General features: G+C 42.8%; 2 protein-coding genes across 3 annotated transcripts in view; both read left to right on the top strand.

Moving 5' to 3' along the window:
* The first annotated feature begins 826 nt into the window (after positions 1–826).
* Positions 827–7,883, top strand: C15H11orf52 (chromosome 15 C11orf52 homolog). Of its 2 annotated transcripts, none has more exons than XM_027563774.1 (4): positions 827–981; positions 5,536–5,573; positions 6,737–6,816; positions 6,954–7,883. In XM_027563774.1, exons 1-4 carry the CDS (start codon positions 950–952, stop codon positions 7,203–7,205), a joined length of 402 nt encoding a protein of 133 aa, XP_027419575.1. In that variant the 5' UTR covers positions 827–949; the 3' UTR covers positions 7,206–7,883. The 2 variants fall into 2 exon arrangements, with proteins under 2 accessions (XP_027419575.1, XP_027419576.1); XM_027563775.1 differs by lacking the exon at positions 827–981 and adding an exon at positions 3,205–3,243.
* Positions 7,884–8,196: 313 nt separating this feature from the next.
* DIXDC1 (DIX domain containing 1) overlaps positions 8,197–12,245 on the top strand; it is a 79,128-nt gene continuing 75,079 nt past the window's right edge. The window contains exons 1-2 of the mRNA XM_027563761.1: positions 8,197–8,449; positions 10,033–10,124. Of these exons, the coding sequence (XP_027419562.1) occupies positions 10,068–10,124 (57 nt within the window). The 5' untranslated portion in view covers positions 8,197–8,449; positions 10,033–10,067. The remainder of the gene's footprint in view (positions 8,450–10,032; positions 10,125–12,245) is intronic.

Below are 12,245 nucleotides of genomic sequence, written 5' to 3'. Positions count from 1 at the left end.
GGGTACTCTCTGTGGAGTACAGGGCTGAGTGCTGGATTCTGAACATCCTTAAGGGACACACAAATAATTGGGTGTTTAAACAATACACTAAAGATGGAGTGGGAACACTGCAGTATTGGTTCCAAAAATTCTCCAAGAGTCCCTATTTTCTACTAAGGAATTTGCTCAACTACATCCTACTTGCCAATGAGTGTGGAATGAGTCTAACTTTGGTCATTGGAGAAGCTGAGTTGAGATTAAATGGAGATTCCATAGTTCTGTACTGACAAGGAAGAAGTGAATAGTTAAGAAGTGCTGAGATCACTCCAATCATAAAATCAGAAAGGGCGTTAAGTAATGAGTTCAGTCCTCTATTTTCACAGGTCCTAGAAAAAAAGTGATTTGCCCACATTCATTCCACTAGCAAGAGAGAACACAAAAGGAATACATTTCCCTAAATTTTAGTTTCCAAAAGAGTCCAGTCTTCAAACCCAGATTCTGGACAAGGATAATAAGAGACTGATACCAGTAACCATCAAAGTGAAACGCAATTAAACCTGAGTAGTGCTGGGGACACATAGGTAAGACTTTTATTATAGAAGATATATTTCAATGACAGTGTGATGTAGTAGAAAGACATTTCCTAAGGAAACCCAGAACCCTTTTCTATCTCAGGTTTCTTTTTACTGAAGCTTGAGGCTCAGAGTTGACACTTCCCAAAGCAGCTCCAAATCCCGAAGGTGAGATCGCTCTCACCTGGAGCTCGTGTGTGTTCCTTTACCCTCTGGCTGGAAGCAGTCACCTGGGAATCTTTCCAGCAGGTGGCTTCCAAAGTCCAACCAGTTAGGTTGAAATCTGACACTGGTAGAGAGTCCCCGGGAGCTGCTGCTGAAAGCTGAACCGGGAACCAGGAAACTCACAAGCCTCTTTCGGTGGAAAAAGAGCCGGGCTCCCCGGGATACAGAGCACCATGGGAAACCAGCTCTGCTGTGGGAGAAGCTGGTGAGTAGGGGGAAAGGTCAGAGGGCAAGGTCTCTGCTGGTGGACCCAGAGGCCCCAAGGATAAGAGAAAGCCTGCGCGTAGCGCTCTGCCAACTCCCCACTGTCACCTTCTTCACCTGGCACCCCCAGGAGCAGCACCCCATTTTCTGCCCCCTCCTTTCAGGAAACCTCAAAACCACAGCCAAGGCAGCTGCCTGCCAAATGAGGAGGACAGAAATGGAATGGTGAATCGATGTTTTCTTCTGTTTGTCTTCCTCTTCCTCCTCGTTCCCTTTATTCTCTTCCTTTCTCCCCCAGATAATGGTAATAACTTGAGAACTTATTATGTTCCAGGCACTTAATAATCTCCTTTAATTTTCCCAACAATTTGGAGGGAGGTGTGGCCTTACCCCTTCTGTTTTACAGCTAAGAAGCTAAGGCTCAGAGAAGTTAACTAATTTGTCTGAGGTCACATGGCTAGTAAGCAAATAAACCAAGATTCCAACCCAGACCTGTCTGACTTCAAAGCCCCTACTTTTTTTTTTTTGTCTATACCATACAGCACGTGTGATCTTAGTCTCCCAACCAGGGATGGCATTCTCGCCCCCTGCATCGGAAGCATGGAGTCAACCACTGGACCGCCAGGGAAGCCCCTCAAAGCCCATACTTTTAACCACTACATAATACCATCTCCAGAATCAAGTAAATCAACTGGAGAAATGTTTATTTAAAAGGGTAAGCAGTGAGGAGAAGGAGAATATCCATGGAATGTTTGAATATAACTTTCACATTTGTTTGCTGTGTGAGAAATATTTAAAGGGTAGAAGTGAGAAGGAGAATATCTAAGGAATATTGGAATATAACTTTCACATTTGTTTGCTGTGTGACCTTAGGCAAATCCTGTGACTTCTCTTCTTCCTCATACATTAATGTAGATAACACTGGATAACACTACTTATGTTGTTTAGATCACAGACTTGAAGAGCAGATAATATGGGAAAGCCTCAAAATAAATGAATTGTCTTTATTGTTCTTTTCCAGTATTATCATCACTGTTGTTAAACAGCAAAAGTTCAGCGAAGTAAATTTTCAAAATTTAATTGACTTTATTGAAGGGCTCATGATGAGGTAGCATCTTATCTAGCGAGTAGAAAGGAGCTCTGAGAAGCTGTACAAAATGGAAGGCTTTCATAGGCAGAAGAGGGAGGGGTCAGAGAAGAGCAGATGACCTCATTTTCCTCTGGGCAATGGAAAAAGTCTATGTGACAGACTACCCCACTGGTGCTGACCAGATAATTCCAAACTGAGCATATAAGACTATGTTCCCGGGGAAGGTTGAAACTCCAGTTATGCTAGGTATCAAGCCATGGTTTGATGATGTGAGATGAGCCACATCAAGCCACACCCTTCAAGGCCTGTTATTTCTTTTTAACACTATAACCCACTGGACCTGGTTTTATCCTGTCCACCTCTTTCTTCTATACTATTCCAGGCCTGCATCTGTCTTGAGGGTATCCTGTTTCTGAATAAAGTATCATGTTTAGAGAGATAGGTGAGGTACATTGAAAAGCACATTGGATTCATGTCCTGTTGCTACTATTCATTCATGTATCCATTCACTTGTTAAACAGATATTTTTTGAACACCTATGTGTACCAGCCATAATGATAGAGTCAGAAGGCAAAGTAAAAATAAGAAATTTGGTCCCTGCCTTCTTGAGTAAGATACCAAAGTTTTAGGTCCCTAGTTGGCTCATTTATAAAACAAGAACAAATAATTTTCCAGAATATTGTCAGGATTGAAAAAACAAATGAAGCACTTTTACAACTCTGAGATATCCTATAGACATAAGACATCTAGAAACATAAAAAATCCCAGAGAAGGGGGGGTAAAGTGTCTTTTACTCCCTTTTTTCCCAAGTTTTCATATCCTTCATGTTTGGTTATTTCTTCCTCTGATGACGGTAGTCATAGTAGTCAGCTTTGACCATTGCTCATTATACACCAGCCACTTAGCTGAGTATTTTACATCTATTTTTTTATTTAATTTTTACAGTAATGCCATGAGGTTTAAGGGCTTCCCTGGTGGCTCAGAGGTTAAAGCATCTGCCTGCAATGCGGAGACCTGGGTTCAATCCCTGGGTCAGAAAGATCCCCTGGAGAAGGGAATGGCAACACACTCCAGTATTCTTGCCTGGAGAATCCCATGGACGGAGGAGCTTGGTGGGCTACAGTCCACGGGGTTGCAGAGTCGGACACGACTGAGCAACTTCACTTTCATGAGGTTTAATTTCTATTATTATCTTCATTTAATTAATAAGAAAATGGAGGGACTTCCCTGGCAGTCCAGTGGTTAAAACTCCTTGCTTGTATTGCAGGGGATATGGGATTGTTCTTTGGTCAGGGAACTAAGATCCTGCATGCCATGTGGCACAGTCAAAAAATTTTTTTAAATAAATAAAATGAAAATGGAAGCCTCATGAAGTAGAAAACTTGCTAAAGATCATAGAGCTAGTCTGATACTGTCAATCTAAATCTAGAGCCTGGCTAGAAACACTACACCAGATAACCTAACCAAGATATATATTTTTTCCTCTTGAATATTAGTAGGATTGGGTAAATATTGTTCTTCTCTATTTCTCAAACTTCCAGAAACTTAAAGGCACTACGACAATTGAAAAGACTTTTATAGAAATTTTTATTCTGATTACAAAAGTAATACATATTCATTGTAGAACATTTGGAAAATACCAAAGAGCAGAAAGTAAGAAACAACCATAAATATAAGCACCCAGAGATGACAGGAACATTTCAGTGTATTTCCATGTAATCCTTTTAAAATTTTTATATGCATAGTTTTTATTCCAAAACATATTGGCTTTTTATTATCTTAATAAAGAGGAAAAATTTCCATGCTATTAGGTGTTCTTCCAACATCTTTCTTAAATGAATGTATGATATTCCATTGATTGGAGATGCCATTTATTTAGTTAGTTCCCAATGTTGAATATTTAGAATATTTCCTATTTTTTGAAATTATAAATAATGCTATAATAAGTATCCATATATGCACCTGATTATAGGTTAGAACTGCTACATCAGTGGTTACATACATTTATGTTTAAGGCCTCTCATACTTATTGCCAAGTCCATTCTAGAAAAATTGCACCAATTTTTATTCTTACTACCAATATAGGAGAGTACTCATTTGGTTTCCTTAATTCTGAGCTAAAAATAAAATCCTATCACCCACGAGTCTAACTGAATATTCCATCTGGGTTCATGTCCCGGCATTGTGCAACATCCAACTTGGGAACAGGCTCTGCTCACTAAATCTGAGTCACCCAAGTGGATCTTATTTTAGAATTATTATTTTCTTTATCAGTTTAAGTAGAAGTAAGTAGGAAGAGAGTAGTGACCAGGGGCAAGGACTTAGAGGCTAGGATTAGGCTATGCTTATGCAATGGTAAGAGAAAGGAAGAGCTGAAGTGGCAGAAGAGGAAGTAGACAGACCCAGAAATAGTTTCAAAGCTTTTTTTTCTGAACCACCTGTAGAGTTTGGATGGAGACTAACTGCTCTCAACTCAGCAAGCTGCATTAAAACCAAAAATCAAACCAAAACACAAACCTCTGTCAGATATGTGTGGAAAAATCCTAAGTTTTCTAGAGTCGTAAAATGAACATGATTTAGAAGTCCTCTTCCCCCTTTCTTTTTAATTAGCTAAAGAAGGAAACTTCCTTGGGGAGACAGAAGTCAGACAAATAGAGTTGGCTCTGGTGAGAGCTGGAAATGTACTAGCAAGAAAAAGCATCCGGAGTAAGCCACGAAGTATTCAGCCTATTTCCTCAGACAAGTGTTGTTCTCTGGCCATCAAACAGTTGACAATCATGTAGACATGCTGGCTCCAGCAGGGACCCTAGGGGCTCAGAAATAAGTATAAGAGAGCTGTCCTGCAGGGAAGGCAGTGTAGCTGAGTCACTCACCAAATTCAGAGCTTCCTGGGCTGTGGACGTCAAAGGTTAAACTTCTCTCTCTGTTAATAAGAAACAAGGACAAAGAAGCAGGGATGGAGGTCACCTGTCAGGAAAGGGCTTTGTGGAGCCTTAATTAGTCAGCCCTGGTTGTGGCAGCTTCTGTGACTCCCAGGATAAGAATCCTGGGTTGACAGACCCTGAAAAAAAGAAGCGAAAGGAAAAGCAAGAGGGTCTTTGAATCCAGGAATATCCCCTTATTTGGCAGGATTCCCTTACCCTCTGCTGAGATTAGCCTGTTAGACAATCCCAGAATAGCCCTCAATCCAACTACATCCCTGGCATGTAGCGCCTGCTTGCCTGGGGCTATATTTTGGGTTTGGTTGTGTCAGTTGTACCACTCCACCTTCCAGAACCATCCCCTTGGGAGAGGTGTGCTACCCTTGAGAAATGCTCTGGGGCTGGCTCAGGGTGAATCTTTGTTAGAGGGAGGTGAGGGAAAGTCATCCCACCAGAATGTTAAGGATACCACAGAGCAAAGGATGCAGGAGGGAAGACAGAGGCCAGGTTCTTACACATAGCTGATCTGTTTTTGCTTTCACAGGAGCTGTACATCAACTTTACAGAGGAAGAAGAAAATAGGTAATGGGAGTTGGGGGTGGGGAGTGCTGGGGGGAGTGCAAATTAGAGAAAAGAGAATAATAGAACCAGTGTCTTAAGAAAGGGTGTAAGGTGGAGCAAGGCTAAAAGGAGATAGTCCACCAAAGAGATCTTTAGGTTACTGTGTTCCAGACCACCTCTGAAACTCTGAACCTCATCCTTTCCATTATCTCAGAGTGGCGAGGTTGGTTGTTCATTCTTTCATTCATCCAGCAAAAATTTACAGAACACTTATAGTGTATGTGGAGCACTCTGCAGGATCTGGAGGAGGCAGAGAGGCATGAGGGGAAGGGTACACCGAGGTCTGGCCCTAGAAGAGCTGAAAATCAAGTTTGAGAGAGAGATACACATAAACAAAGAATCGTAATGCCATGCACCAGTGCTCCCAACAGCACCACACTCAGGCTGTTAAAGAAGGCGGGAAAACACCCATATTGAAGGAATAATAGCAAGTTTATAAGGTGGAAGAGAAGCAGGGAGCATGCAGAAACAGGAAGAGAGAGAAGAGAATGACTTTATGAAAAGTGATCAAATGTTTGCTGAAGCTGAGCTCTTACCACATTGGACTGTGTCTATATACTTTGGTCTCCCCTAGTCGACTGCAAGCTCCCTGCAGTGGAGAAAACAGCCAACTCATCCTTCTATCCCCAGAATGCGGACACAGAGCCTGGCATGCCATGGGCTCTCAATATATAATTGTTTTGGGTTTTTTTGTTTTTACTTTATTTTGGCTGTGCTGGGTCTTTGTTGCGGTGCAAGGACTGTGTTATGGCACATGGGTTTAGCTGCTCCTCTGGCATGTGGGGATCTTAGTTCCCTGACTAGAGATTGAACCTGTATTCCCTTCATTGGAAGGCGGATTCTTAACCACTGGACCATTAGGAAAGTCCCAACATAAAATTGTAAAATTATGTTAGGGGCTGCTGAAACATTAGGATGGAAGGTATTATTGGCAGATCGTAAAAGGGCCAGGTTGTATACTCTGCTAAGGAGTTTGGATGTGGGAATGGTGGAAGTGAGAGATGAGAGGAGAGGCAGGGAGATTAGTCAGAAGCCCACCATCATAGTTTAACAGAGATTTGAAGAGGGCAATTTCAATAGAGACAGAAGAGAAAGCGGATTAAAGTCGGATTTCTTCCTCTCAGGGAGCCAAGCAAGACGAACACTGAGGCGGCAGCAGCAGCAGCCGCAGCATGAGTGGTGGCGGCAACTGAATGACACGAAGGTAATGACAAGCCTCGGTCCCTCCTAGGAGGCCGTTCAGACCTGGCACCCCAGGACTCAGCTTGTCCAGCCTGAGACAGAGGGGGAAAGGGAGCAACCAAGCCAAGAATCTCCCTTAATGCTGTTCGTTCCTCTCAGGACCACGACACAATGGGACACACGTACGAGCAGGTGTTAAGGCAGCCTGTGTCTCAGGAGAGGAGTCGTCAAAGCCTCAGGTCGGAGGAGGGCAGCTTGTATTATGCAGACATTCAACTGTACAGACTTCCCCAGCCACGCTCTGTCCAGGAGGTGAAGCACCTGCAGTTAAAAAATGCTACAGAGTATGCGACCCTTCGCTTCCCCCAGGTCACACCTCGCTATGACAGCAAGAACGGGACCCTTGTGTGAGCCCTGATGGGTGAGGTACCTGTTGGCATCATTTGATCACTACGGCTTCGGGGGACTGGCTGGCAGCCTAGGAACAGTGGACACCTTTTAGGCTTAAAGAACTCCAGAGACCCTGGAATTGCAAACTCCCAGTCCTGTGCTCTGCCTCGGCCTATCTCTTATTTGCCACCATTAGCTTGGGGTCGTATTTGAGTTACTTGGGGGTGGATGGAGTTGTACAGAATGAGGGCACTAGGTTGAGTGTGCAAGAAGGTGGGGTTTTGACCCCTATCTTTGCTCCTGGCCTCTGGGAAAGTGCAGAAAGAACAGGTTACCCTTGAAGCACTTGCACTTGAGCTGACTTTATTGGAGTTCATTTGATGGTGTCTCTTCTATACACCTTCAGCTCCAAAGCTGAAGAAGAGATGTTCTGGGAAGCATTCAGAGCTCTTGTACACAGCTCCTAGATCTGGGTTGGGCAAATTCCTCAGAGGCTGGGTCAAAAGGGTCCAGACCCTACACAAACAAGTGAGGGCAGGGACTGAAGTATGGAGCAAGTGTCTTCGGACCATCGATTGCAAGGACGTCAAGTCACTGATGTCGACAGCACTGCGAGGCCCAGAAACTTCCCCTTAAGCTGGACTGTTTTCTCTCAGGGATACGGAGCCGTTAGGATCAATAAATCGCATAAGGAACCTGGTTGGTGCGTTTTCTTGGGTGGAGGTCTGCGAGCTCTCATTCAGACTCAGGGCGGTAAGGAAGACCAACCACTTTCCAACACCCTACCGGGTGCTACGGAAGCAGAGCCCCCCGGGTGCGGTTGGCAAGCACTGAAGGCTGCTTCCCAGCTGCGAAGGCGGAGCTCCGGGGCGGGGTCTGGGTCGAGTAGGCAGGGGCAGGGTTCTGGGAATCAGGAGGCGGGGTCCGAGCCAGCAAGAGGCAGGTCTAGACGGGCAAGGGGCGGAGTTCTGGCCCTCAGGAGGCGGGGCCTGGCCGGCAGGAGGCGTGGTGAAGGCTGGCAGGCAATGCGCTCTGGGCCATTAGGAGGCGGGTCTGGACAAGCAGGGGGCGGGGTCAGGTCCGTAGGGGGCGGAGCCCGGGAGGACGAAGGCGGGCTCCCGCCCGCTGGAGGCGGATCGGTCCAGGCCGGGCTCTGCCGTCGCCATGGCAACGAGCACGCAGAGGCGACACTACAGCAGGAGGAGGTGGTTCTCAGAAAGGCTGGGGACGGAGATGCGGAACCAGACACATCGACGATTTAAAAGGTAGGTGCTGAAAGGTGGTGTGTAGCTGGAAAGTATTATCATCACCGGTTAAACTTCCCAGATCAGAACTGGGGGCAAACGGAGGGGTGAGGGTGTGGTGGGAAGGAGGTGGGAGTTTCAGGTTCCAAACCCTCTCAGAGCTTTTGCAGGTTCTTAAGAGTGCTGTCCTTGAGTCATACTTTCAGAGCTTGAAGACTTCCCTTTCTCAAGCTGTACACCATTCTCCCCAAATACCGCGGCCCCTGGCTTTGTTCCTGGAAGGAAAGATTTCTTAAAATGGATAGAGTATTGAAAAATGGAATGGCAGCGAAAAAAAAAAAAAAAAGTCAGAAATAATAGGGTCAATTTCTTAGAGTGTTTGTGGGAATTTAAAGCACTAGGAAGAGTTCATAGTATGTGGACAAACGTTGGCTGCTGTCATCATCATTATCACCACTATTATTTTCTGTGTCCTCCAGAGAGGATTCAGAAGACGTGGCTAGAACCCCGCCTGTGCTACTGATCGGCAGAACAACCCACTCACCTGTTATGAGTTGTGGATAATAAAATGAACTCTATTTCCAAGGGTTATTTCAAATAAAGTTGATATAGGTAATAGCCGTTTCTAAACTTCAAGTGCTTTATAAAAATTTCTGCCTTGAAATATAAGTGCTCCCATTCTAGGTTAAAACAATTCTTGAGGATGCAGGGAAAAGTGAGTCAGAAGCACAGCTCCTGGTTATTTCTCCTCATTGTCTTCAGAATCCTTCCTATGGTTTTTGACTTAATGGAAGAAATTTTCACATATTGAGGTTTGAGAAAGTCATTCCAACTTATAGATGATTTAACTTGAATTTTGTGCTAACTAAAACAGCCTGCTTGCGGCTTATCAAACATATATTTTACATCTGTTTTAATCGTTATAGAAAAAGGTGCACTGACTAGAAATACAGAACATGCATGTTAAAAGTAAAGATTAAATGCCTCTCTTCCTGGGACACCAGTGCTGTTACTCCTTCTGTGATAAGATTCCCTTCCCAAGTGCCAAGGCCAAACCAACTTCCTGTGTACATGCTGATCTGTTTTTTTGAAAACTTGAAGGAACGAATCTCTGACTTCTTTGATGTTCTTTGTTCCAACAAGATTTAAAACTGTGCTGAAAATCATGCTTCTCCAGAGCAGTTGCTTAGATTTATTTGAGAGGCTGTCTCTGGGTTATAGTCCTCAGGTTGGCTCAAATAAAATTCCTTTCTTCTCTTATTATAGATTGTTTATTGATTATTTCTGTCAACAGAGTGATACATTTAGGGTAGAGGGAAAATGCATTCTTGCTTGACTAATGATAGGGAAGCATTTGTTTTTGCTTTTTTACTATTAAAACCTAAATGTTTAGTATTTAAAATGCCATTGGGATAGCTCTGTTGTAATTATGGTATCTTGGGCTGGATTTCCTGCTAACAGGGGTCCTATTTTTTTATACTTCCAGATGACTTAAATGAGGGTTAGTCTGCAGTAGGAACCTGACCCCTCTACATAGGTTTAACTTTTGGAATTTTTTTTCCTGACCTGTATTTTTGCCCGTATCTTTCCCTTTCTATTTTAAGGTGGCCCTGATCTGGTTCTTCTGGGGATTCTGAAGATGGGTACCCAAGTGGTTATGAGACTCTGTAACTCCCTGCTGCCAGCAGAGCCCTCCGTAAGTTTCTGGCATTCTATTGAGAGAAGTGTGATGACGTTAATGGAATTTCAGTACAACTCAACAACTGGGGGATTTCTCCATCAGGATTCAGATCCTGGAACAAAACTGTAATATGTTTGCTTTCTTTTCTAGCTTCCCCTTCTTGTGGAAAGACTGGCTCACTTGATTATTATCTTTTTCTGGAATTAATAAAATCAGGCAGAGATTGAAAATTTCAAGCAATTAATCAAAAAGTCCCATGGACAGAGGAGCCTGGCGGGCTACAGTCCATGGTCACAAAAGTGTTGGACGCAACTTAGTGACTAACAGCCGCAGCAGTCAGAACATATGGGTTGTTTAAAAGATTTCAATAACATTTTTTATATAAACAATGTACATGAATCATAGAGAATTTGGGAAATAGTGCATTTCTTTAAAAAAACATAATCCTTCCATATAGAAGCAATCCTGTTATTATTTTAGAATATTTTCCTCTGTTCTTTTTTTCTACATATATTATTTATGTATTTGAGATCATATGCTCATAGTTTTTACCTTTTGCTTTTTTGACTTAATGTTTATTAACATGAAATTGCTAAAATGTTTGTTTGAATATGAATACAAATGTTTGGTATTCATCATAACAGCTGTAATTTTCTTGACCATTTCTTTGTTGCTGGATTTGTCGGTTCCTCTCCCTGCGTTGTAAATGTGTCAGTGCTTAGTCGCTCAGTTGTGTCTGACTCTGCAACCTCGTGGATTGTAGCCCACCTGGCTCCTCTGTCCATGGGATTCTCCAGGCAAGAATACTGGAGTGGGTTGCCATTCTCTTCTCCAGGGGATCTTCCCAACCCAGGGATCGAACCCAGGTCTCCTGCATTGGAGGTGGATTCCTTACAAACTGAGCCACCAGGGAAGCCCCACATTGTAAATAACTAACTAATTTTCTCATTTAAGACTTTTTTCCCTTAGGATAGAGTTCCAGAAGTAGAATGTTAGGTCAAAAGATGTGGACATTTTAAATAATAACTTACTTTTTAAAAGAGGAATTGTAGTGTTTGATTTTGTATACATTCTTCAGAAGTAGAGGGACATCAGTTGGGAGATAGGAACGTCCTTGTTAGAAATGGGGCGACTTCTTACAGCGAGACCCAGGGTCCTGGAGAAAGATTATTTCATGATAGTGGAATTAGTCATATGCAACCCTAACGCATTATGAGTGGCAGACCAGAGATATGTGGGCATTTACAAGTCTTTTGTGTAATAAGAGAAAAATTTAGGGTAACATCCAGAATATCCACTAGAGGGCGCTAGTCTTAATCTAATTTTTTTCCTGTAGGATAGCTGGCAAATAACTTTTAAAATGTGAATTTTTTAAATGCGTGTAGGATATATTTGCATATCTTCTTTGGTACAGTTTATATTAAGCACTAGCATCTGGTGATTACTTTGGCAAAATCCTACTCTAGTCTCACACCATTCTGTCTCTTTTTTCTTTTTTCTCCCCACTCAGTCTGTCACAATCACTCTGTACACTCTGTCCCCATATATTAATATTGGATTCTCTGTTTTACTAGTCCTCCTTTTACTATTTTTCCTTTCAGTCTTGTTTCTTGCCTCTGTGCGTGTGTTTATGTGTAACTGTAACTTCTTGAAGTTTTTGCCAAAGAATAGGACCTGGTGCTCCATATGCATTTAATGAATGTTTAATGAAAGACTGCATTAGTGAATGAGAGGAAAATATAGGAGGATACTAGAAATTATTTATATTTATCTTCAAAATATAGTGAAAGAGACAAAAAATTCACATTCCTAAATGAACTATAAAATACTAACTGATATAGTATAAGGGCATGCTATCACTTTGGATTTTAAAGAGAAGAAGCCAGTATTTACTGAGCATATACTATACGCCATGAAATATTCTTGGTTCTAGACATAAATCAGTAGCGAAACATACAAAACTCCCTGCCCCCACGGAGCTTATGTTCTGGGCAGAAGGGAGGCTGACAATAAACAAGTAACTATGAAACTCCAGTACTTTGGCCACCTCATGCGAAGAGTTGACTCATTGGAAAAGACTCTGATGCTGGGAGGGATTGGGGGCAGGAGGAGAAGGGGATGACAGAGGATGAGACG

Source organism: Bos indicus x Bos taurus, chromosome 15 (genome assembly GCF_003369695.1).
Source record: "Bos indicus x Bos taurus breed Angus x Brahman F1 hybrid chromosome 15, Bos_hybrid_MaternalHap_v2.0, whole genome shotgun sequence".
NCBI classification, from domain to species: Eukaryota; Metazoa; Chordata; class Mammalia; order Artiodactyla; family Bovidae; genus Bos; species Bos indicus x Bos taurus.
This window is presented reverse-complemented; position numbering and strand designations above follow the sequence as displayed.